Genomic DNA, 25,751 nt, shown 5'->3' with positions numbered 1-25,751 from the left:
ACCCAGTTCCCTCTTTCCCACCAGGTACAGATAAAGCCAAATTTCAGAAGCATATTGATTATAAGTAGGAATGTACGGAGATGAAGCTTTCCTGAAAACAGACAAGACTAAGTATGCATGGTCCTGTGACCTCACCTTCATTGGCAAGGCGTGGGGCATAAATGGGCTCAGGCACAGAATAAGCCACGCTGGTTTTGGGAAGTGTTTAGGAAAAAGAATTGCTAAGTTACAGAAACTTTTGAATGTAATTAATTTAATCAAAGTTTGATAGCAAAATGCGACTTCCCTTTTGCCACTCTCCCACCTTCACCCCACTTGCCTTTTGTGATAAATGAAGTGTATGTGTGTGGGGGTAGCTCCCTTTGATGGACACCCAGCCAGCCAGTTAGCTGTAAAATCCCTCTTGGTAGCTGTTCTCTACTTGCTTTACCTATAAAGGATTAAAAAGTCCCCCAGGTAAAGAAAAGAAAAAAAAAGTGGGCACTTGACCAAAAGAGCCAATGGGAAGGTAGAACTTTTAAAACTGGGAAAGAAACTTTCCCTTTGTCTGTTGCCCTCTCTGGGCTGAAGAGACAGGCAGCAGGAATGCTGTGTCAAGTTTGAACCAGATATAAAAAACATCGGATTACATCTAGAACCACTTTTAAGTAAATTAGGAATGTTTAGGAAGACGCGATTAGGTTTATTTCTGTTTATTTTTTAAGGCTCGTGAACGCCTCTGTGCGAACCCCGGATGCTTTTGTTTGCTTGTAACCTTTAAGCTGAACCCCCAAGAAGCTATTTTGGGTGCTTAATTTTTGGAATTGCTCTTTTAAAATCTACCATCTAGTTCCAGATGTATTTTCTTCCTTTTTGTTTTTAAGAAAATTTACCTTTAAGAACAGGATTGGATTTTTGATGTCCTAAGAGGTTTGTGCATGTTGTTTGATTAGCTGGTAGCAACAGCTAATTTCCTTTGTTTTCTTTCTCAGTTCTTTCCTGGAGGGGGGGTGAAAGGGCTTGAGGGTACCCCACAGGGAACCTATTCCTATTCCCAAGTGTTCCTTCCTGGGTCCAAAGGGGTTTTTTGCATTTGGGTGGTGGCAGAGTTTACTAAGCCAAGGTCAGAGAAAAGCTGTAACCTTGGGAGTTTAATAAAAGCCTGGTGTGGCAAGTATTAATTTTTAAAATCCATGCGGGCCCCCACCTTCTGCACTCGAAGTGACAGAATGGGGATTCAGCCTTGATACCTTTATTGTAATATTATACCTGCCAAGATCTTCGCTACAGAAGACAGTGAGCTGGGACTCATTTCTTCTAATCCCAACTCTTCGCTACACTACAGGGATGGGAACTTACTGTATGTCTACATTGCAATTAAAAATCCGCAGCTGGCCCCTGGCAGTTGACTTGAACTTGCAGGGCTTGGGCTAAAGGACTGTTGCAGTGTAAACATGCAGGCTGGGGTTACAGCCTGAGCCAAAACATCTACACCATAATTAAACAGTCCCTTAGCACGAGCCCTGCAAGCCCGAGTCAGCTGGCATGGGCCAGCCATGGGTTTTTAATTGCAATGTAGACATACCCTTAAATTACAGCCCCAACAGCCAGATGACCACTCATCAAACCCCCTTGATTTAAGCCCTGGGTTTTGTCACAAATCACCCATTTTGTCTAAAAGATCCCTCTGTGATTGAAGAGTACTGTTTTCTCTGCAATCCCACACAAAGATTTACTCTCAATCATTTTTATTTTACTTGATACAAAATATTAACATTACAAAAGGTGCATTTTATGTAAAATCAATCAAGGGCTATTACATTTTCTCATATGTTAATTCATGGCCACATATAGTACATGTCTTTTTGTATGTATCTTCTTGAATGTTTTCTTCAGGTCCGTACTCATGCTGGTGGGAACTTGTTCCTCTTTTCCACACACTGCTCCTAACAGCTCGACGGAGCTCTGATGAAAAATGTAAACCAAGTCTATGGTAAATAAATGGTAGTTATTTAAAAAAAAGAGTCAGCACTAAAGATAAACACCTTTGGGAAGAGAACAAACAAAAGGGAAGGGATAGCTCAGCAGTTTGAGCATTGGCCTGCTAAACCCAGGATTGTGAGTTCAATCCTTGAGGGGGCTATTTAGGGAACTGGGGCAAAAATCTGTCTGGGGATTGGTCCTGCTTTGAGCAGGGGGTTGGACTAGATGACCTCCTGATATTCCCTTCCAACCCTGATATTCCACAACAGATTAAGGGACAAGAAACTCAGTATTTAGGGAGACTCACATTACTTATGTATTCTGAGAGAATGTCTGTTGTTTCTGAAACATATCTAGAGCCAAATTCTGATTGCCTTATTCATGCAAGTATTGCCATTCAAGCCACACGGACTACTTGTATGAAGAGACCACAATAGCTCTGAAAGAGCATTCGGGTTAGTTATTCTTCCAAGTTTATTATTGAGGCTGTGTGGTATTTTTTTTGTAATAAAATAGGTGAGGCTATGTGAAACTAAACATAGGAGTCCTCAAAGCTGCCAGGTGCCCAGGGTTTAATTTTGACTTTTTTGATTTACAAAACCAAGATGTGATCTCATATGCCAGACTTGGTTGTGAGTATTTGAGGCCCCATTACCTACCTATAAAGTTTATTCCTGGAATTACTTAATTTGGTAAATTGGAGTTAAAAGGAGTAATTTTGTAAAATTCCTCATCACGCCTCAGTCCTGACCTATAATACCTCTTATCCACCTCAGGACCTCTGCATAAAGCCTCAAAATTAGAGATACTGTAAAGGAAACCCAAACATGCCAGTATAGCCTTTTTCTTATTATACTGCTATTAAGAAGCCTACATCACTATCGTCTCATTAAAATATATTTTCAAACTGGATCTCTGTTATTAACATCTTTCCCCTCGATATTAAACTGCAAGGTATTCAATTTATTTATCTAGAATGACAATGCAGCCGAGTAAAAACTGCAGAGCTGAATGTTCTAAATATAGGGAAGGAAAGGCATGTTGTACCTTACAGATTAAGTTCAGCTTTCATATACAATCAATTCCCACTGATATTGCTGCATGCATATAAGTAATGGCAAAAATAGGCTCCTGGAGACAAAATACATGTTCTCATTCAAACAAAGTGAGGAAAAAGTTATTTGGATAGGCAGCTTTATGATATATTGTGGGTGTACATCAGGGAACATAAACAAGACAACAGTGGTACCAAACTATCAAAGTTGTGTCCACATTTCTAATGGTTATGAAAATTTTCATCTGGCCATATTATTAAAGTGTCAGTTTCCCACTACATCACTAGACGTGGAAATAAATATGAATACAGACAGACACTACTCTAGCTGAAGCTGTAGTAAAAAATTATTTACACTAATTCTCCATGTCCAGAAGCAAATAATTACTACCTGGTTTTATTTGATAGCCTATAAAAAATAAACCTTAAAAAAAAAAACTTAGTTTAAATTCTAACCATTTACCTTTAACTTTTTTATCAAACTTTTTCTGTTTCATCTTTTCTCTATTATCTTGGCGGGTTTCTCTTGCTTCTTGCAACGTTTCTTCACTACCCCAAACTTCAAGCGAACGTTTTATTACCTACGGGATAGACCACAAGTGTATTCCTTTTTACCCTGAAATGATAAAGATAAGCTGCTCTAGTTTAGAATAGAACTCTCCTTTACACAATTTTATTGTGTTGCTATATCCCACCAACAATCCCTCTTCCATCACCTGGCTAGCTCCCTCTTTGCCTGTGACCCTTGTGACGGCAGTGCGTGGAGTGCACACCCTGAAAGAGCTGAATTAGGCCAAGTGGGCCCAATCATCCAATTAAGCTGCACAGAGGGGAGACTTAGGCTATGTAGAGCAGGGATGGGCAAACTACGTCCCGTGGGCTGGATTCGGCCCGCCAGCCTTTTTAAGCCGGCCCTTGAGCTCCCGCTGGGCAGCGGCATCTGGGGCTTGCCCTGTTCCAGCGCTCCAGCCAGGGAGCAGGGTCGGGGGCCACTCCACGTGGCTCCCGGAAGCTGCGGCATGGCCCCCCTCCAGCTCTTACGCGCTCCAATGGCCCCGCTCCAATGGGAGCTGCAGGGGCGGAGCCTGCCTGGCCATGCCTCAGCGTAGGAGCTGGAGAAGGGATGTGCCGCTGCTTCTGGGAGCCATTGTGGTAAGCGCCACCCCGAGCCTCTCCTCATGCCCCAACCCTGATCCCCCTCCTGCCCTCCGAACCCCTCGGTCCCAGCCCAGAGCAGCCTCCTACATCCCAATCTCCTTATTCCCAGCCACACCCTAGAGCCCAAACCCCCAACCAGAGCCCTCACCCCCCTCACCCCGCCCCAGCCCAGAGCCCTCTTCTGCACCCTGAACTCCTCATTTCTGGCCCCACCTCTGAGCCTGCACCCCCCAACCAGAGCCCTCATCCCTTCCCGCACCCCAACCCCAATTTTGTGAGCATTCATGGCCTGCCATACAATTTCTATTCCCAGATGTGGCCCTCGGGCCAGAAAGTTTGTCCACCCCTGATGTAGAGGGTGCTAATTAGAAGGAAGCTCACCTATAAAGCCAGGAGACTGGCAACAGGGAGGAACCCTGCAGTCGCTCTCCCTGCCGTAAGGGAGAAGGAAGGGGGAACAGGAATCTGTGAGGAAGGGTTTATCGAGTAGGCCTGAGAGAGATGGGTCTGACTAGAAGGCTGGGGGAAAAAAAGAGTTTAAAGAAACATAGTAGGAAGTAGTTTAGGGAAGAGAGCAGTAGGCTTGGTGACGACCCAGACCTTAACTGCTTGCTATAAGGCCCTGGAATGAAACTCAGAATAGAGGGTGGGCCTGGGTTCCCATACCATCCACTGCAGATTGGTATTGCTAAAAGCAGTGAAGGGGAAGACTGCCTGAATCACTGTGGGAGTGACCATAGTCAGGGAAGCATGCATGAGGGCTGCCTGATGCTGATTGTACAGAGATTTTTGAAAAACTCCTGTGGAAGGGGAAATCACAGTGTGACCTGACTGGAGGGCTGAGTCATGAAGCAGCTGTACTGTGACTCCATGAGCGGGAGGAGAGCAACAATAGTGGAAGACTGGAAAGGGGGCGCTGAACCTGGTGGAGCTAATCCCAGAATTGCCAGAAAGGGGTGCCACCCAGCTGTGAGTAGAGCACCCTGTGACACTCCCACACATTAATAAAGCTTCCTTATAAAACAAAAGAGAGGTTACTTTGTTTGAAATGGATTTTCATGCATGGAAAACTAGTATTACCTACTAATTAAGGGCCTAATCCAACTCTAATTGATTTCTCACACATCCACATTTAAGAATATTAAGGCATGAATTATATTTCTAAGGGAATCAAAATACTGATCCAACATATTTCAAGACAGTTGTTTTCTTCTAAGATGTACATGTCTTTAAGCAACTTGATATTTTTCAAATGGGTTGCAAATGTTTTTACTCAAAGAACAGATCCATACAGATTCTGTGTCAGTAAAGAAAAGTTATTTTTTCCTCTGCAACATACTAGTTCAGTCAACAACTTATCACTAAACAACTTCCTTACTGAATAGGAGAAACTCAACCTTTCCCATTTATTTCAGGGACAACTGAAATTCTATCGCATGCACTGTACAACGTATTTAGTTTTGTTAAATGGTAAAGATTCTGAGTTCAGTACCACAATGATTAAATTATGGATGGTAGTGATAATGTCATGAAAATGCAAAAAAGGACCATATATTTTGAAAAATTTACAAACATTTTCATACCTGTAATTTTAAGTAAAGCTTCATGTCACCCCACTGTGAATTATGAGGGTTTTTCTTCAAAATAAATTTGAGCACCGGTTCTCTCTTATCTAAGTCACAGTCTTTAAGAAGGTACTCTTGCTTTGCCTCAGTTCTTGTTATAAGCTTATGCTTACCTTCAACATCTCTGAAACAGATTTTTTTTTAAAAGAGACAGGTGAAAAGCATTATGTAACAGGCTAATATTAAAGTTCATTATGTACTGTACAATGCACCTTACATCCCTACTGTAATGTGGGCCTTGATCTTGCAAACTTAGTCATGCGAGTAGTCCTCCTGAACTCCAATATCAACGCACTAATTTAGAAACCCCTCTATTTTGTTTGTTTTGGGGGTTTTTTGGGGAGTGGGGGGGAAAAGGAGAATGGGCTCCTACCGGAATCACCCCAAAGTTTCTACCTGAGTTTGTCTCCTACCACAGGTTTTTCCTAGAAGAGGGGATAATTGGATACTATATTTTCAAATCTTCATTGTTTCAAATACAAATTATACAACCAAAGCAGTTTTCAAATGCAAGACATTTGGCATGCACAAGGAATAATAAAATAAAGCAAAAGGTTTAATAAAAAAGTGTTTATTTTTTATTGGATAAGTAATGAGACAATTGAACATTCTGGTTACACAAGGTACTAGTGAGCATCTGAAAAATTTATTTCACCTGTCTTGATCCAAAGTATCACCTGAATCTTTTTATCATATGCCCAAATGATTACATAAATTAAATCCTTATCAGGGAGATAATTTTAATATATTCCCCAATTTGCTACAAATATATAGATATATTGAAATTTTAAAAATTGCCATATGTCAGTGGGAAAAAAAACTGGATTCAGTCAGATTCAATCAGGTGATGTCTACAAGATCCAATAAATAAACACATCAAAAACTATTTATTCAATATTCAGTTTTCAACATTTAAAAGACATACTTAGGGCTAACTCAGTTGACCATCCCCATCACAGATCTACTCCAACTTACAGAAGCTATAAAAAGTCTTGTTTAATTTGACTATTTAAATAGCTGAACACTTTTTCTACCACAGTGGTTTTTTAAAAATAGATCTTTGCATGACTGATCTGTTATTTACTAATTTCACTGCTTTGAACATATGTAATAATCTTGATGGGATAATAATCTCCATTACCATATTTAAACAATGCAATATGAATGCTGTAAAGTAAAGAGACTATACATTTCTAACATACTATGTATTTTTTTCACATCATGCACTAAGAGGCATGTGTGAAAGATGTGGTTCTTTTGCACTTCCACTGTGAAAAACACAAACTTATTCAATTCCAGGTTTCGGAGTAGCAGCCGTGTTAGTCTGTATCCGCAAAAAGAAGAACAGGAGTACTTGTGGCACCTTAGAGACTAACAAATTTATTAGAGCATAAGCTTTCGTGGACTACAGCCCACTTCCTCGGATGCATCCGAAGAAGTGGGCTGTAGTCCACGAAAGCTTATGCTCTAATAAATTTGTTAGTCTCTAAGGTGCCACAAGTACTCCTGTTCTTCTTTATTCAATTCCATTCATAGAATTTTCCAACTGACAATATCTTATTCAATAACATTCCTCTGATAGCCCTTTAATGTAAATGTGTTTTTACAACAGAACTGTATAAATCATTAAAATCAAATTTTTATTCTAGTAAAATAATAGTTAAGTTAATTTAATAATTTACCAAACAGTTTTTGCCCATTATTTACAATACCTGCAATTATCGCATGTTGCCCAATCAAAGTGCTGCATGAGATACGAGTCCATGAAATGTTTGCCACATTCTTCACAAATAAGGTAATCAAATTCTAGTACAGGTCCTAATAGAAGGGAACAAATAATTTGAGTTAGGTAAAGTATTTGGGGTTGATCTTACTAGAGCTTAACATTAATTTACAATGTTGCTTTTATATCGTATATTTAATATGCACTATTCATGTTTTCCCTTCTGAAGAGTTTTCTAAAATTCTGTAGAACAAACTAAGGCTATGATCTTGCAATTGGATCCTTGCAGATGGACCTCTGTCTGTCTGGAGTCCCACTGAAGCCATTTTATCTTTCAAAATAACAAGTAACAGATCCCAAGAATAAAAGTTCTAAAAAGGAGTTCTCCGATTTCAACATTCGAAGTGTATGCATGTGTGCACGTGCACACTCACAGCTTGCAAGAAGGGGTTCTGGTTTAGATTGTTACAGATAGGTCAGATATGGGAAGTGTTCCCTTAACATGGCACCAGGTTAGAGTGGGAGAACATAAAGTTAACCATACAGTACTTTCAATATATTTCTATTTGCTTCAGGCCAAATGAGGAGCTTTATATTTTAGATTTTTTTATTTTTTTTTTAAACCCTAGAAGTGTTGACATTCAAGTATCAGACAATTCTAATTATAGACTCAGATCTATAGCAGACCTAACCTGGCAAAAATTAAATGTTATCACAATTTGCATTTTATACTGGAAAGTGTAGGTGCTCAGCATGTCTCAAAATCAAGTTCTAGCATTAGGCTGTGTAATTATTAAACCATACTCCCACTAATTAGTAACAGTATAAAGCTATTTTTATTAGGACAATAATACAGTGAAGTTACCAGTGGTTGAACAGCAATGGCGGAAGTGTAGATGCCCATATCCCAACTATTGAAATTTTAAATATTGGAGCATCTGGGGCAGCACGACTGACAGCTGAGATTCAGTGGCAAAGCCCTGTAGGTTATTACTTGCCCTGCAGCTGATTCAGAATGGAATGAAGCAAGAAGATAACAAAGGAAGAAGTTGGTTTTGCTGGAGGTTTTTATTCATTAATTTAGATGTGGGAAGGGAGAAAATGCAGGTAGGGCTGAAAAGAACATGCATGGGATCCTCCCCAGAAAAGTGTGGGGAAATGATGCAATCTGGAAGCATTTTAACAGCCAAGAAAATAGCACCCATCCCACCCTTCTTCACTTTTGTCATTTAGTTTCATTCCCCGCCTGATAGCCTACCTTCTATCAGGGGACTTGGCCCTTCCCTATTGCTCCTGCCACTTCCTCATGCCTGAATCCATCATTCTTGAGACAGCACCCTTTCTGTGACTGACAAGAAGTGCTGTTAACTATGTAATGGGACACAATGCTGACTTCACTCCTAAGCAAGTACTCCCACAAGTATCAACTGCCAGAATGGTACTACTGGACACCATGGATCAGATCGTCAGCTGTAATAAATTGGTACAGCCCCATTGTTGACTAATATATGCTGGTTAGTATATAAATATTATTGAGATTATGTATTATCTGCACCATATATATATTAAAAAGCAACAGAGGGTCCTGTGGCACCTTTGAGACTAACAGAAGATTATATATATATATATTATATATATATTAGTATGCAAGACACACCAATAACATTAAGCACAAATATTATAACAGTGATATTACCTAAACTGGCCTATACCATAATCCTCTTCACTTATGTAAGTATCCCATAACACCTTGCATTAGCTGAAGTAAGCCTTGGCTTCAGTAAATAGGAAAACTGTTAGTATCTGGACATACAATTATTTCATCAGAGCAGCAGGAAAGGAGTTACCCACACTAAAACCTAAGAGGTGTCTTTATGGCCCTTAGTACCTGGAATGCATACGGTCAGAACAAAAGATAAAAGGCTACACCATGGTACCAGAAACAAACAAGGTAGAAAGCTAATTAATTAAATCCAGTTTCAAATACTGTACATGGTACCCTTTGTGATGTCATTCCATATTCTTTATAAAAATATGCTTATGATGTGACTATGACATAAGATATACTTTATGCAAGATGGCTCATGTGAGATATCATTGGAAAGGTTATGATTTACTGAATGTGATTATCCTATTTGTATGCATTAGTTTGTACAGAGTCAGGTGGTCTTGTTACCTGATGCTAAAACACTACCAGAGACTTCTTGTAACTTTCCACTGTAAGGGAAGGGGGGTCAAACTAGGAAACAAAGGACTCACGCTTTATGCAAATCCTATTTAAGGGTGGGGAGTGAGGTAACTGAGGTAGTCAGTTCTCCCCCGCTACCCAACCCGAGATGACTGCTGCAAACAACTAAAACTGAACTGGGGGAAAGAACTGGGCCCAGGCTGGAAGGGTGTCTGGCCTGTGAAGAATATTATTAGAACCACATTTAGGGTGAGAACTTACATGTAATCACAAAAAGAACAGGAGTAGCATGTATATGCTACTCTGATACATGTAATCAGTTTCTTTAGTGTATTAAGCTTAGTTTGCGTGCTCTGTTATATTTTCTTAGTAATCTGCCTTGTTCTGTCTGCTACCACCTTAACTATTTAAAATATACCTGTTATAGTTAATACATTTATTTCTGGTTTATAATATAACCCAGTTTATGTGATTGCTATCCGGGGGGAGGGGAAGGGAATTGTGCATACCCTCTTCCACATTGAGGGAAGAGGTGAATAGAATATATCTTTGGGTCTGTACTCCAAGGGAGGGGGACATCTGAGTGCTGGCGCAAGTCCCTTAAACTGAGTCTTCCCAGAGCTGATCTGCAGCTGGGTGTGGCCCTGCCCGTGTGTCTGTTAGAGGAGGTTTTAAGAGCCTGGCTCAGCAAGACAGGGTAAAGGGGGCCCATGGTGGCAGAACAGGTAGACTCAGTGGTATCTCAGCACATCAGGTGACTTCCCAAGGGGTCCAACCCGTCACACCTTTTACTGATCAACAATTTAGTGTATAAAAGGATTGCTTTAGAGGTGTAACTTTGGGGAGCACACCATAACATTGCTGCACAAGTCTGCTCTTTGGAGACTGGCATCATATAGAACCTTTTTCCTGTACTGTATTAATTAAGCCTGTCTGACGGTTATTTGGTCTCAAATATATTTCTTAACAAAATAACAAACCAAAGTGTGGTCAAGCAATTAACTGTACAGTTTATCAATGCCATTGAAATCAATGGAGATGTTGATTTGCACCAGTTCAGGATCTGGTCCAGTGTGTTCAAACCTTTTATATAGCAGGGGACTGTTGCATCAGTATTTGTTACTAGAGAATGAGGAATCAGAATATATTAGGTAAAAATTGTAAGCACCCAGAAGAGTGTAGACTGTACAGATTCTGTTACTTAGATCCTCACCTTCCCCCATCAGACATTTATTTATCTTAAATTAAGTGTCTGTCTGGTTAATTATTGAAAAATACATGACCATTTTCACTACCAACCAGTAGCTTTCCATACATAAGGACGTATAATAAGCCACATTTTTCACACAAATGTATTTCAGGTTTCTCTGAAGCCATTGCTGACTTTTCATAATTCCTGTTCAGCTAGCGTGCCACAAAATGGAGCAGCTTATTCATTTTAATAGTGTGTTCATATTAACTATAAATGACCAGTATAGCCATTTTCTGCAAAATTAATCATGTTACCTGGCTGATGGACAATTTTCTCAACCTTGTGTTCCTCCTCTTCCTCCTCTTCCAGAAAGAATCCTCCCCCTGTGTCAATTATCTTTGGAGGTGCTTTAACTTTAGCACTTCCTGAAAAGACAAACAAGAGAAGTCAACATATTTAAAGGCTAAAAGAATTGCATGCATCAATGTAAATGCAAAATTATTTGCAAAACTAATTTACAAAATGTGGCCTTCACATCCAACATTCATGAGCTAGCATGGAGATCTTTCTGCTTTCAAAATACACTGTCAGTACAACTCCTAGATCTAGGAGACCAGGACATGCAGGGTACGTGGAGAATCATTCAACTCCAAGGGCAGATTTCTAACAGCTGAAGGGAATTCATTTGTTGTACAAAGGAAAATACACATGTATAGGTTGCACTATATCTGTTACTGCAGAGCAAGGAAAGCAACAAAAGAACCAAACTTGGTGGAAGACTGTTCTTGAAAGCTATACCTAAGGCTAAGATTATGGCATGAAGGTCACAATTTCTGTGACTTCCAGAGATCTGTGACATTTTCCGCTTCAGCCCTCCCCCGCAGCTCCCAGCCACCGGGGTCGGCGAAGGAACCCCGGAGCTCCAAGCCATCAAACCTGCAGCTCTGAGCCACCACAGGTGGCAGGGGTTCCTTGCAGCTGAGCCACCATGGACAGCAGTTGCTGGCAGGGTGGATTTGATTTAAATCACTAGTCAGGAAGACTCAATTTAATCATGGATTTCTACATAAAAGTGCATTCTTGTTGGTTGTTATAACCTTAATACATATTCTTCGCTACTCAGAGATAGATGTAGATTTCATTTTTAGAAGGTACACACTATACATTTTTGAAGTGATTTATTTTGAAAACTTTTCAGATTAGTTTTACAGCTATATCAGGAAATGAATGATTGTTTGGTTATTTCATTTTCCAAAGGTAATTGAAACAGATATTTATGAAGTCATTGGGAGGTGAATTATCTCCAGTTCAACAGGTTAATCATTAATATTTGGAGGATTTTCTTGCCATGCTGTATTAGGAGGAGATCACCACCAGACAGACATTTAAATTGTTTTATTTAACTAAAACAACAACGTGATGTATTCTGGATTTTTTTCTTCAAGAGCAAACATATAATATTTTAAAAAAACAAACATGAATTTTTGAATTTAGTTAAACATTCAAGTTTTTTAAAATCAGGATTGCTTTTGTAAAAATTGTTTTTAACTAAAATAGTTAAATGTGATATTTAAAAAAAAACACAAAAATTAAATCGACTATGTCAGCCAGGTCAACATGAGAAACTTAAAATATTGGCTTCTGCAGCTAACTCAGTCGTCTTCATTTTCCTGTTTGTTCATAATCTGGAAAAGAAAAACAAGCTCTCTTACTTTTTCAGGTCCCAAATGATTTCTCAATTTGGAATGAATTAGTCCAAAGGAAGAAAATATTCTTTCTACACCAGCAGAAGAAGCTACTGCTGTTAAAAGTGAGATTATCACTTCAACAGTCTCTGAATCCAAGTGCTTAAGTGAATTCCGACAGTTCACTGGTGTCACTTTCTTTAAAACATCATCAGTAAACATATATTTCTTGAATGGTTCACCCTTAGCTCTGAAGTTTATTATAGTTGGCATTCTGGAGGGATGATTGCTGGATGTCCATGTCATAGCCAACTCCTCTTCTTCAGCAGTTCAGGTTTGACCCTGGTACCGAGCATTGAGAATATTTGCAAGAAAATGAGCTGAAGATAGTGCTTGTCCCATTCGTTTTTTTAATGCTTGTAATTTAACTCTGTCATTGCATATTTCTCATTTTAAGATCTCACTCTGTTCCTTCCAAATTTCAACAGCATCAGCAATAAAACAGCTATTTCCCTGCATTTTGTTCAAGGCTACAGAAATAGGCTTCAGGGTACTCAGCATGCGTTCAACATTTCTCTTAAGCCCAATGTTGAGAATTTTGGCTGTGACGGTGCCATCTATTTTTTCACAATTTTATTCACAAACTGTCATCACATTAGGCCAGTTCTTGATATACAGTCCACTACTGAGTTCCATCGCACGTCTTGTGGGAAAGTTAGCTTGGTTCCTCCCACTTTTTTCAGAGCAGCTGCTGCAAAGTGGTTGTTACAGAAGTATTTTGCAATTTCAACAACATTAGCCTTTATTTCTGAAACACTGAAGTCTTTGGCTAGGAGGTGCATCAAATGAGCACCGCAACCGTATGTTATTAGCTTGGGACTCTCTTTGAAATCGTCTTTTTATTATCTTGGATACATATGCAGTATCGTCTGTGACCAAGCTGTGTACTAGACATTTGAATTTTTGTTCACAGTTTGTTATAGCTGTTACTGCTTCTTCTTGTAAGTATTCTTGTAAGTGTGTACATTTCCTGATGTATCAATTGTTTCTGTAAGGAAGACATTCCCTTCTTCTGTTGTCACACAAGCACATACAACAGGATCATTGTGGACATTGCTCCACCCATCAAGACTCAGTTAACAATTTCACCCTCTAGACCTTTTGCACACTGCTCAATTTCTCTTTCATACACTTTATCCAGCAATTTGCCTGTGACATCTGCTCTGTTGGGTGGACGGTGTCCTGGTCTTAATGACTGAACCACGTTAATGAAGTGTGGGTTCTCAATCATACAGAAAGGAAAGTTTGTTGCATAAACAAACCGGGTAATTTTTTCATCAATTACATCTTTTTGTAATCTGCTGGTTCTTATCACAAACTTATCTATGGTTGTTTTTGGATGATGGAGATTTTTTTTTCTTTTTGCTACAGGTGATATACTGTGGCTATGTGACATACGTGATGTGACTGAAACACTATCATTGGCAGATAACTCTGGAACTATAGAAAATGATGGTGATCTTGAAGGTGGATAGTCTTCAGAATCCTGTATGTTGAGGATGGATTCTCCTAAACAAAATAAGTCAATGCAGTTATTTAATTATTACCACCATACTGCTCATTTAATATTGCTCATTGCATTCACTGAAACTCAGCACTACTTTAAAGGTGACATTATAAAAGGAAGTTCTGCCTATTTCAGCTACTTATTTTTTATCACAACTGCATCTGAAATGATAGTACCATAGAGTAACAACTATATTTTTGCTCAAACATAAGAATTCAAGAATAGTCCAGAAGGAAGACAGGCAGTCCTTAAGAAAGAAATATGAAATAAAAAAAAGTTTACCAACCTGAAGATCCTGCATGTTCAGACATGTTCCTTTCATCATCTTTAACGCAGCTTCCTCCTGAGAAGGAACACTTCTCATGATGGTATTTCATTCGGGCAACCAGGCCTTGTATTTCTTTGTTGCACTGTTTGCATTTTGCACATATGCCTGTCTTACCCGATGTGATGAACTGGGCCTGTTCTCACTGTGGTCTGTGGATGCTGACAGGGGAGTGTGCTGGAAGCGGGCTGGAGAGATGGCTGGGAGACAGAGATGGCTCTGACCCCCCCGAAGGGGGGCGGGCTGGGATGCCCTGGGACCCCAAGCTGGACTTAACTGAGGGGGTCCTGTTGTCTGTGCCTGCAAGACCTGTCTTGGACTGTATTCCTGTCATCCAAATAAACCTTCTGCTTTACTGGCTGGCTGAGAGTCATGGTGAATCGCAGGAAGCCGGGGGTGCAGGGCCCTGAGTCCCCCAATACTCCGTGACAACTGGTGGCAGCGGTGGGATCTACTGCACCCCGTGGACGGCGCTTCCTGCAGTAAGTGACTGGGGAGCAGTAAAACGAAGGGGGATTGACGGGGACCAGGCACGCTGAAGAGTGGGAGAGAGACGGTTATTACCCCTGGGAGTGTGTGACCAGTGAGAAGGACTTTTGCAGTAACAGGGTCCCCCGGGGGGATCGCAGCGAGTGGTCCCAGGGGCGGAGGAGTCTGCAGCTCGACCCTGGCAGAGAGGTGGTGACCTCGAGAAGGGCTGGCACACTAGGGGTCCCCCTGGGAACTGTGGGGAGCTGTGAGCGCACAGGCCGGTGAGTGGCCAGCAGGAAGATGTATGCCAAGCGGCTTAAGAGCGACCTGGTGGAGCTGTGCAAGCAGAGGCGGCTGCGCATTGGGAGGCTCACCAAAGAACAGCTCATTGCCCAGCTGGAGGCGGAAGATCGCGCGAATGAACTGATCCCTGTGTCTCAGGGAAGCAGCCTGGCAAATGCAGCGCAGGCACCAGTGTCTGTCCCAGCTGGGAGTGGTCAGCCGGCTGCTGAGGGCTTCCCGAGACCCCTCCTTCCTATGCCTAGGGGAAGGGTGGGGAGGAGCCCAGCAAATACCGAAGGCGCCGTGACCCCCCCCGGCCAGCAGGGGGTCCCCCCGGCGAAGCCCGCCGGCCAGCAGAGGATCCTCCCGGCGACGTTCGGCATCCGTGGAGCGGAATTGGCTGGAATGGGAGAAAGAGCTAAAACTGAGGGAGCTGGAGGATCGTGAACAACAGAGACAGCATGAAGAGAGACAGCGTCAGCATGAACGGGAGGAGAAAGAGAGACAGAGACAGCATGAAGAGAGACAGCGTCAGCATGACCTGGAACTGGCGAGATTGAAGGGCAGCGAACCCCCGGCTGCGGTGAGTGAGGGGGGACCCAGGACTGCACGGAGCTTTGATAAGTGCATCATGGCCCCATACAAGGAGGGGGAGGACATGGATGACTTCCTGGAGGCCTTTGAGACGGCCTGCGAGCTGCACCGGGTTGATCCCGCGGACAGACTCCGGGTCCTTACCCCCTTACTGGACCCCAAATCCGTGGCATTGTATCGCCAACTGGGAGAGGCAGAGAAAGGGGACTACGAACTATTCAAAAAGGCCCTGCTACGAGAGTTTGGGCTGACTCCTGAGATGTACCGGGAAAGGTTCCGGAGTCAGGATAAAACCCCTGAGATCTCATATCTGCAACTAGCCGCCCGCATGGAAAGATACGCCAGCAAGTGGGCTGGTGGGGCCCAGACGAAGGAGGACCTGATTAAACTGCTGGTACTGGAGCAACTGTATGAGCGGTGCCCATCTGACCTGAGGCTGTGGTTGCTGGACAGAAAGCCAGAGAACCCGCGACACGCCGGGCAGCTGGCTGATGAGTTTGTAAAGAGCTGGTCAGGGGGTGGCAGGGAGGAGCCCCAAAGGAACAGGCCCGCCGCGATGCAGAGAGAGAGTCACCCTGGGACCTCCCAAAGGGGGAATATTGGGAATCCCCTCCCCCGGGAAATGCCCAGCATCAGGGACAACCGACCGGCTCGAGGGGACCCACGGGACCTGAGCTGCTATTACTGCGGCCGAAGAGGCCACGTTCGGGCCCAGTGCCCCAAGCTCAAGGACAGACTGAGCAGACCGAACCCGCACCGGGTTAACTTGGTAGAGGCCCAGACGGACGAGGGGCAGGCTTCTCACGCAAGAGGGGCTGGCAGCTTATCAACTGCTCAAGAAAGAGAAGGGCCCCAGGCCAGCTTCTCTGGGGGGCCAGATGCTCCGGATTCAAAGTTCTCCGTTTACAGGGTTGGCGCGGGGCTGTCCCTGCGGAGCGAGTGCCTTGTTCCCCTGGAGGTGGATGGGAAGAAAGTTTATGGATACTGGGACACGGGCGCAGAGGTGACACTGGCCCGGCCCGAGGTGGTGGCCCCAGATCGGGTGGTGCCCAACACCTTCCTGACCCTGACCGGGGTGGGCGGGACCCCATTCAAGGTTCCCGTAGCGAGGGTACACCTGAAATGGGGGGCCAAGGAGGGCCCCAAGGACGTGGGAGTGCACCACCACTTGCCCACTGAGGTGTTGATGGGGGGGGACCTAGAGGACTGGCCAAGCAGCCCCCAGACCGCCTTAGTTGTGACCCGCAGTCAGAGCCGGCGAGGGGCACTGCGCCCTGGCCTTGAGGGGGGTGCCTTGCCTGAGGCGCAGGACCCTAACCTGGTGGGGAGGGAACGCCCAGGGACACGGCTCAGGGAGGCTGCAGCTTCGGACCCAGCGGGCGAGAAAGAGCAGGTGGCCATCCCTGTCCCAGCTGCTGAGTTCCAGGCCGAGTTACAGAGAGATCCCTCCTTGCGGAAGATAAGGGACCTGGCCGACCTCAATGCGGTACAGACCATGGGACGAGGTGGCCGGAAAAGGTTCCTGTGGGAGAAGGGGTTCCTGTACCGAGAATGGGCTCCCCCAGGGAAAATGGAGTCAGGGGGGATCAGGAGGCAGCTGGTGGTACCCCAGAAGTATCGCCGCCAGCTGCTGTGCCGGGCCCATGACATTCCTCTCTCAGGGCACCAGGGAACCTGGCATACCCAGCAGAGGCTGCTACGGAGCTTTTACTGGCCTGGGGTCTTTGTTACTGTCCGACAGTACTGCCGATCCTGTGACCCCTGTCAGAGGGGCAGGAAGGCCTGGGACAAGGGGAAAACAGCTTTAGGACCCTTGCCCAGCATAGAGGAGCCTTTCCGGAGGGTGGCCAAGGTAAAAAGGGCGGCTCTAAACCAAGAGAGCCCAAAGCACAGACCTCCAGACTGGAGTGCTGGGAGAAGACCACAGCCCAGTTGGAGCCCCAGAGGTATGGGGGTGGGAAAAGGGCACAGGCCGCATAAACCTTCCCACATGCGAACTGCGAGTGCCATCAAGCACCCCAACCTAAGGGGGGGCGTGAAACTGGAGGGGCCTGGTGTAATTCTCACCAAGGAATGGGAGGGATGCGGGGGCATCCATGGGAACGGGGATAGGTTCGAACTTCCCCGGGTCACTGGCTAAAGTGACCCTGCTCAGTTCGGTCTCGAAGGGGGGAGAGATGTGACGAACTGGGCCTGTTCTCACTGTGGTCTGTGGATGCTGACAGGGGAGTGTGCTGGAAGCGGGCTGGAGAGATGGCTGGGAGACAGAGATGGCTCTGACCCCCCCGAAGGGGGGCGGGCTGGGATGCCCTGGGACCCCAAGCTGGACTTAACTGAGGGGGTCCTGTTGTCTGTGCCTGCAAGACCTGTCTTGGACTGTATTCCTGTCATCCAAATAAACCTTCTGCTTTACTGGCTGGCTGAGAGTCATGGTGAATCGCAGGAAGCCGGGGGTGCAGGGCCCTGAGTCCCCCAATACTCCGTGACACCCACCAGAGGAACTTCATTCAAATATTCCCAAACTGGGTCTCTTTTACAGCCTGCTACCATTACAGATTTTCCCTTCTAGTGAGAGAATGGTATGGAAGATCTCAAACCTCAAGACTTATGGAATATGCTGCTCAAACAGTTTCACTTTTGTTTCTACTGCCTGGCCCTCCCTTCTCACATTTATCCCCAGACTTCTTTTCCTTGTCCAGATCTATTCCGCCCCCAACAATCTTCTATTCATTGAACTTTTTGAAACTTTGCACTTTTAGAGAGAGGTAAGGGATTGACTCTGTGTACACAAATTTGCAGAGGGACAATACAGTTGAGGTCTGTTATTTCTCACCTCTATATATTATTTATTTATTTAAAAACATTTTTGCTGTTAACAAGCATATTATCTCTGGAGACACAAATCCACAGTTTAAGAACTGCAAAACTAAGCATCTCTGATGGTATCTTTTAGACTGAGCACTGAGTCCAATTGGGTAGATAGAAAGATGAACCTAAATAATCTATACAGAAGCCCCTGGAACCCCATAAAATTGAGTCCCTAATCCATGAACTATTGGAACTCATTTACAAAACTTTTCTTAAACATTACGTGAATATATTGTCTCATTCTAATTCTATAGTATTTATAATCCCTATTCCACGATGAGATATCTTTGAGCTATAATGTATCTTAATTAAAACTATCTTTATATAGGTTTTTTCCTCAAAAAGCATTTTATCAAAAAAATCCGATTTAAATTAAAAAAATCTGATTTTTTTTTTAAAATCATTGATTTTTATCCACCCTGGTTGCTGGACCTCCCTCTTCCCTCCTGCAGCTGGGCTAGGGCTCTCATACCCCATCAGCCCCATTTTGTCACGGTTATTTTTAGTAAAAGTCAGGGACAGGTCAAGGGCTTCTGTGAATTTTTGTTTACTGCCCGTGACCAGTCCCTGACTTTTACTAAAAATAATCGTGACAAAATCTTAACCTTAGCTATACCTAATGCCTGTGACGCATGGGTCCAGAGATTATAAAACGCATGCTTTACCTAAATTAAATGAAACAAACAGAGAGGTGTGTGTTAGAAAGCAGAAATCTAACAAAGCACTCTTCTATACTTGGGAGCCAGAGTGCAAAAGCTTTAGAAAAAGGTGAAGCTGAAAAGCCTTTTGAAAGAAGTCAATTCTACAGCAAAATAAATGCACGTTGAACTATGTGATCATATAAGAAGATTTAACATTTGCCAGATGGACTTTTCCTATTTGTCAGCTATATAACAGAAAACCCATAAAGTTCATAAAGCACAAGTTGCCACAACAAATGAATGTTTGGGCTTTTTAAAAAACAAATGAACAAAAAACAAAAAACCAACAAACTGGACACCTTTGTTCTCCAAAACATTTTAAGTTAGTGTAAATTATGCCTGTAAATTCTTGTTGTATTCTATGATCCAAATAAAAAGATAATGCTACTTTTAAAAATATATATTAAATGACATGGTAAACTCATATTTCTGAAGTATTTTCACAAATGGGAAAAAACAGATTACGAAAGGTTCATAGAATGAGTATGAATAACACTGGTCTACAATTTTTGAGAAGTCGTCTGCTTCAGAGATAAAATGTGCTCTTTATTATATATTTTGATGTGCTGAATTCAAATATGACAATTAAAACAACTGATTGGCTACTGTTTCTAAGATATTTAAGTTTTTACATTGTATGCCTATGTATATTGTATAGATAGTAGAGTTTTAATCATAAATTGTAAACCTAGGTCTTTTCATGCGTTTATGGTTGCTTTACATGATAATATTTCACCTGTCCTGTTTATGTAACACTTTAAAAATCAGCAAAAGGGTTATATAAATAAAATTTATTATGAAACAAAAGGGAAAAAACTATTATGTACATAGTTTAGTCCTATTCAGTGTCTACTCAGCGCTTCTTGGCTTGTCTCTTGTATTCATTAAATGGAGCATCTCTTGTCACTGTCCAGCAATAGTCTGCAAGCATTGACGGGCTCCATTTGCCCTGATAGCGTTTCTCCATTGTTGCAATGTCCTGGTGAAATCGCTCGCTGTGCTCATCGCTCACTGCTCCGCAGTTCGGTGGAAAAAAATCTAGATGAGAGTGCAAAAAAATGTATCTTTAGTGACATGTTGCAACCAAGGCTTTTGTATGCCTTGAGGAGGTTTTCCACCAACAACCTGTAGTTGTCTGCCTTGTTGTTTCCGAGAAAATTTATTGCCACTAACTGGAAGGCTTTCCATGCCGTCTTTTCCTTGCCACGCAGTGCATGGTCAAATGCATCATCTCGAAGAAGTTCACGAATTTGAGGACCAAGAAAGACACCTTCCTTTATCTTAGCTTCACTTAACCTTGGAAATTTTCCACGGAGGTACTTGAAAGCTGCTTGTGTTTTGTCAATGGCCTTGACAAAGTTCTTCATCAGACCCAGCTTGATGTGTAAGGGTGGTAACAAAATCTTCCTTGATTCAACAAGAGGTGGATGCTGAACACTTTTCCTCCCAGGCTCCAATGACTGTCGGAGTGGCCAATCTTTCTTGATGTAGTGGGAATCTCTTGCACGACTATCCCATTCTCAGAGAAAACAGCAGTACTTTGTGTATCCAGTCTGCAGACCAAGCAAGAGAGCAACAACCTTCAAATCACCACAAAGCTGCCACTGATGTTGGTCATAGTTTATGCACCTCAAAAGTTGTTTCATGTTGTCATAGGTTTCCTTCATATGGACTGCATGACCAACTGGAATTGATGGCAAAACATTGCCATTATGCAGTAAAACAGCTTTAAGACTCGTCTTCGATGAATCAATGAACAGTCTCCACTCATCTGGATTGTGAACGATGTTGAGGGTTGCAGGCTACAAGATCACCTTCCATGAAGAAGAATGGGACAAGATCCTTTTGACGGTCACGGAACATGGAAACCCTAACATCACCTGCCAGGAGATTCCACTGCTGTAGTCTGGAGCCCAACAGCTCTGCCTTACTCTTGGGTAGTTCCAAATCCCTGACAAGGTCATTCAGTTCACCTTGTGTTAGGAGGTGTGGTTCAGAGGAGGAGAATGGGAGAAAATGTGGGTCCTGTAACATTGATGGTTCAGGACCAGAAGTTTCATCCTCTTCCTCGTCTGACTCAAGTGAGAATGATTCTGATGCATCAGGAACCGGCAGTCCTTCTCTGTGGGGTTCTGGGCGTATAGCTGATGGAATGTTTGGATAATGCACAGTCCACTTTTTCTTCTTTGACACACCTTTCCCAACTGGAGGCACCATGCAGAAGTAACAATTGCTGGTAAGATCTGTTGGCTCTCTCCAATCATTGGCACTGCAAAAGGCATAGATTTCCTTTTCCTGTTCAACCACTGGCGAAGATTTGTTGCACAAGTGTTGCAGCATATGTGTGGAGCCCACCTCTTGTCCTGATCTCCAATTTTGCAGCCAAAATAAAGGTGATAGGCTTTCTTAACCATAGTGGTTATACTGCGCTTTTGTGATGCAAAAGTCACTTCACCACAAACATAGCAGAAGTTATCTGCACTGTTCACACAAGTACGAGGCATCTCTGCTCACTTTGGCTAAACAGAAATGTGTCCCTTTGCAAAATCAAACACTGACAAATAAGAGAGCACGACACTGTATGATTTCTAGAGCTGATATAGGGCAATTTGTTCAGCAGAATTTGTTCAGCAGAGTGATGTAAGCTTCGTTATGATTGCATCATCCATGACTTCTAGGAATAACATGATGCAATTGATATCATGTATGACGCAATACCAGCTTCAGATTGCATCATTCATTGTTTTGCCTAAAAAGCAAGTACTGTCCAAACCCAGTCATAGATTTATTCATAGATCCAGTCAAAGATGTATTTTAGTCATTTCTGGTTTAATCTGAGATCCCTTCCCTTTATAACTCACTTATCCTCCGCCATTCCTAAGTCAAAGGTTGTATTTACTGACCCGATAGCATATCTTGAAAACTAGAGCCAATCAACAATTTTAAGCATCATTTTCATTCTCAGTGACCCAGAATTAGTAAAGTTTGACTACATTTATTTCAGAAGCATTTTGGCTGTAGAGCAGTGTAATCAGTTTTATCCAGGCTTGGCCATAATAAGATAATAATTTTTATTCATTTTTCTTAGTTTTAATCAATTAAATTCTCAGTCGTAAGCATTACTTTCTTAGAAACCAATTTGCCCTGCCAACTTTGGCCTTTTCCATTTGTCAACCATTTGTATTTCCCGTCCCATGATTCATTGCTTCTTAGAATAGAAGCCAATATGACTCAGTACTACTAACATCAATATCAGTTGGCTTTAACTTGCAGGTTGTTTTAACATAAGAATTGCCATACTGGGTCAGACCAAAGGTCCATCTAGCCCAGTATCCTGCCGTCCAACAGTGGCCATGGCCGTGGCCAGGGCCAGGGCCAGGTGCCCCAGAGGGAATGAACAAAATAGGGATAAGGGATAGCTCAGTGGTTTGAGGATTGGCCTGCTAAACCCAGAGTTGAGAGTTCAATCCTTAAGAGGGCCATTTAGGGATCTGGGGCAAAAACCTGTCTGGGGATTGGTCCTGTTTTGAGCAGGGGGTTGGACTAGATGACCTGAGGTCCCTTCCAACCCTAATATTCTATGAATCACCAAGTGATTCATCAAGTTTTGTTTAACTACACAATGCACTAACTTGTTATTCTGGGCAGGCCCCAGAGCTTCCAGCATGCCATGCACCATTCAGATCAGAGTGGAGACTACCAGGATGGAACAAGGCATGCTGGGACCCAGCTGGTGCCTTTGCAGCGGCTACGGTAACCATTTTCATTTACACAGTACAAGGACCTGCGCTTGGTGACTGTGGTGCACTCCAGGTGATGCTACCTACTGTGGGCCAACACCACAGGCACCAGGACAGTCTGGCCCTCAGTTCACACAGCCTGGAAACAGGCCAAGAAGAGGTCAGGGGTCAGAGCAAACCTTCGCTGGGGGCGGCAGGGTAGGGCCGGGCAGCCAAGCGGGCCTGTCGCAGCATCAGCGCCCGCTGGCGATTCCGCTCGATCTTTGCCCGCATGGCCGCAGAGAGTGGGGGCGTCTCCCCCGCAGGCCCTGTGCCCTCCATGGCCAGTGACCTACAGTCAGGAAAGGGGAGATGTCAGCGCCTACCAGCAGCCGCCCACAGAGCCCTGGCCCTCCCTGGGGGGCCTCCTCACACAGTGGCCCCAGGACGCTCCTCCTTCAGCCCCCCCTCATGCCCAGCAGCCCCCTCCTCTCCACTCCAGTCCCAACAGCCCCCTCCCCATCGCTCCCGTCCCAGCCGCCCCCTCCCCATCGCTCCCCGCCCCAGCAGCCCCCCACCCATCGCTCCCGACGCAGCAGCCCCCCGCCCATCGCTCCCGACCCAGCAGCCCCGCCCAGCGCTCCCGACCCAGCAGCCCCTCCCCATCGCTCCCCGCCCCAGCAGCCCCCTCCCCATCGCTCCCGACGCAGCAGCCCCCCGCCCATCGCTCCCGACCCAGCAGCCCCCTCCCCACTCCCCGGCCGCCCATCCCTCCAGAGTCCCCGCCCCACAACACTCGGCCAGCTCGCGCACATCACCTGGCGGGGGGGAGGGAGCGCGCACTCCCCGGCCTCAGGCCGCGGCCACCAACAGCACCTTCCCCAAAGCGACGAGCCGCTGCTGCGCATGCGCCAAAAGGACGGGGGCGGGCAATGCCCGGCGCGCGCAGCGCTAGTGCCGGGCAGTCGAGAGGCGCGCGGCGTCTTCTTCTCTTGGCGGCCTTCGCCTCAGGCGGCGTCAGGCGGAACGGGAGCGGCCTCGCTCCCCCTCCTGCCTGCGGGCTCCCTGCCTCTCCCCCCCCCCGTCCGGGGAACCCCTCCCGGCCCTGCTTCCCTCCCAGACACCACTTGGGGAGACCTGCCTCCAGCCCCACCTTCCGTCTCCCCTCAACCGCGCAGCGAGCCACCCCCCCCCGCTTTCTCCTCCCCTACTGCTCCGTGGGGCCCTCCCACCTTCCCCACACCACACACTTCCTACTACCCCCCGTGGCCCCCTCCCCCACACCTCATATGGAGACCCCACCCCCCCCTTCCTACTTCCTCCCCCTCCCCCACACCACACAGGGAGACCCCACCCCCTTCCTACTCCCCCCTGGCCCCCTTCCCCACACCACACAGGGAGACCCTACCCCCCCCTTCCTACTTCCTCCCCCGCCCCCTCCCCCACACCACACAGGGAGACCCCACCCCCCTTCCTACTTCCCCCCCGTCCCCTCCCCCACACCACACAGGGAGACCCCACCCCCTTCCTACTTCCCCCCCCCGGCCCCCTCCCTCACACCACACAGGGAGACCCCACCCCCTTCCTACTTCCCCCCGGCCCCCTCCCCCACACCACACAGGGAGACCCCACCCCCCTTCCTACTTCCTCCCCCGCCCCCTCCCCCACACCACACAGGGAGACCCCACCCCCTTCCTACTTCCCCCCGGCCCCCTCCCCCACACCACACAGGGAGACCCCACCCCCTTCCTACTTCCCCCCCGGCCCCCTTCCCCACACCACACAGGGAGACCCCACCCCCTTCCTACTCACCCGTGGCCCCCTCCCCCACACCACACAGGGAGACCCCACCCCCTTCCTACTTCCCCCCGGCCCCCTCCCCCACACCACACAGGGAGACCCCACCCCCTTCCTACTTTCCCCCCGGCCCCCTTCCCCACACCACACAGGGAGACCCCACCCCCTTCCTACTCCCCCCTGGCCCCCTCCCCCACACCACACAGGGAGACCCCACCCCCTTCCTACTTCCCCCCCGGCCCCCTCCCCCACACCACACAGGGAGACCCCACCCCCTTCCTCTGAGGCTCCTCCCCCACTGCCCTATGGAGAATCCCTCTTTGGCCCCTCCCACCTCCCCCACACCTCACAGGGAGCCACCCCTTCCCCCTCCCCCACTGCCCCATGGAGAATCCCTCCACAGGGAGACCACACCCCCTTCCTCCTCCCCTACTGCCCTGTGGGAAACCCCACCCTGGCCCCCTCACACCTCCCCACACCATACAGGGAGACCCCACCCCCTTCCTCTGAGGCTCCTCACCCACTGTCCCATGGAGAATCCCTCCATGATCCCCTCCCACACACCACATAGGGAGACCTAGGATGACCAGATGACAAGAACAAAATATCGGGACACATGGGGGGACCGCCGCCGAAGCCAAAACAAACAAAAATGCTGGAGTGCTGCTGCCGAAGCAAAATATCAGGACAAATTGTGTCCGGACCATACATTGGTCGGGACGCAGGACAAACAACTAAATATTGGGACAGTCCCAATTTTATCAGGACATCTGGTCACCCTAGGGAGACCAGACCCTTGGCCCCCTTCCTCCTCCCCCACTGACCCAAGGGGAATCCCTC

At 45.5% G+C, this 25,751-nt stretch overlaps 1 protein-coding gene across 1 annotated transcript; it reads right to left on the bottom strand.

Annotated features, from left to right (window-relative positions):
* Window positions 1–1,710: 1,710 nt before the first annotated feature.
* On the bottom strand, window positions 1,711–24,082 carry XPA (XPA, DNA damage recognition and repair factor). The gene is made up of 7 exons (XM_065549903.1): window positions 23,933–24,082; window positions 23,315–23,466; window positions 11,217–11,327; window positions 7,512–7,617; window positions 5,758–5,923; window positions 3,480–3,597; window positions 1,711–1,944 (listed from the first exon to the last, which is right to left on the bottom strand). Exons 2-7 carry the CDS (start codon window positions 23,454–23,456, stop codon window positions 1,796–1,798), a joined length of 792 nt encoding a protein of 263 aa, XP_065405975.1. The 5' UTR covers window positions 23,457–23,466; window positions 23,933–24,082; the 3' UTR covers window positions 1,711–1,795.
* Window positions 24,083–25,751: the final 1,669 nt, after the last annotated feature.

This window comes from Chrysemys picta, chromosome 6 (assembly GCF_011386835.1).
Source record: "Chrysemys picta bellii isolate R12L10 chromosome 6, ASM1138683v2, whole genome shotgun sequence".
In the NCBI taxonomy this organism is placed as follows: Eukaryota; Metazoa; Chordata; order Testudines; family Emydidae; genus Chrysemys; species Chrysemys picta.
This window is presented reverse-complemented; position numbering and strand designations above follow the sequence as displayed.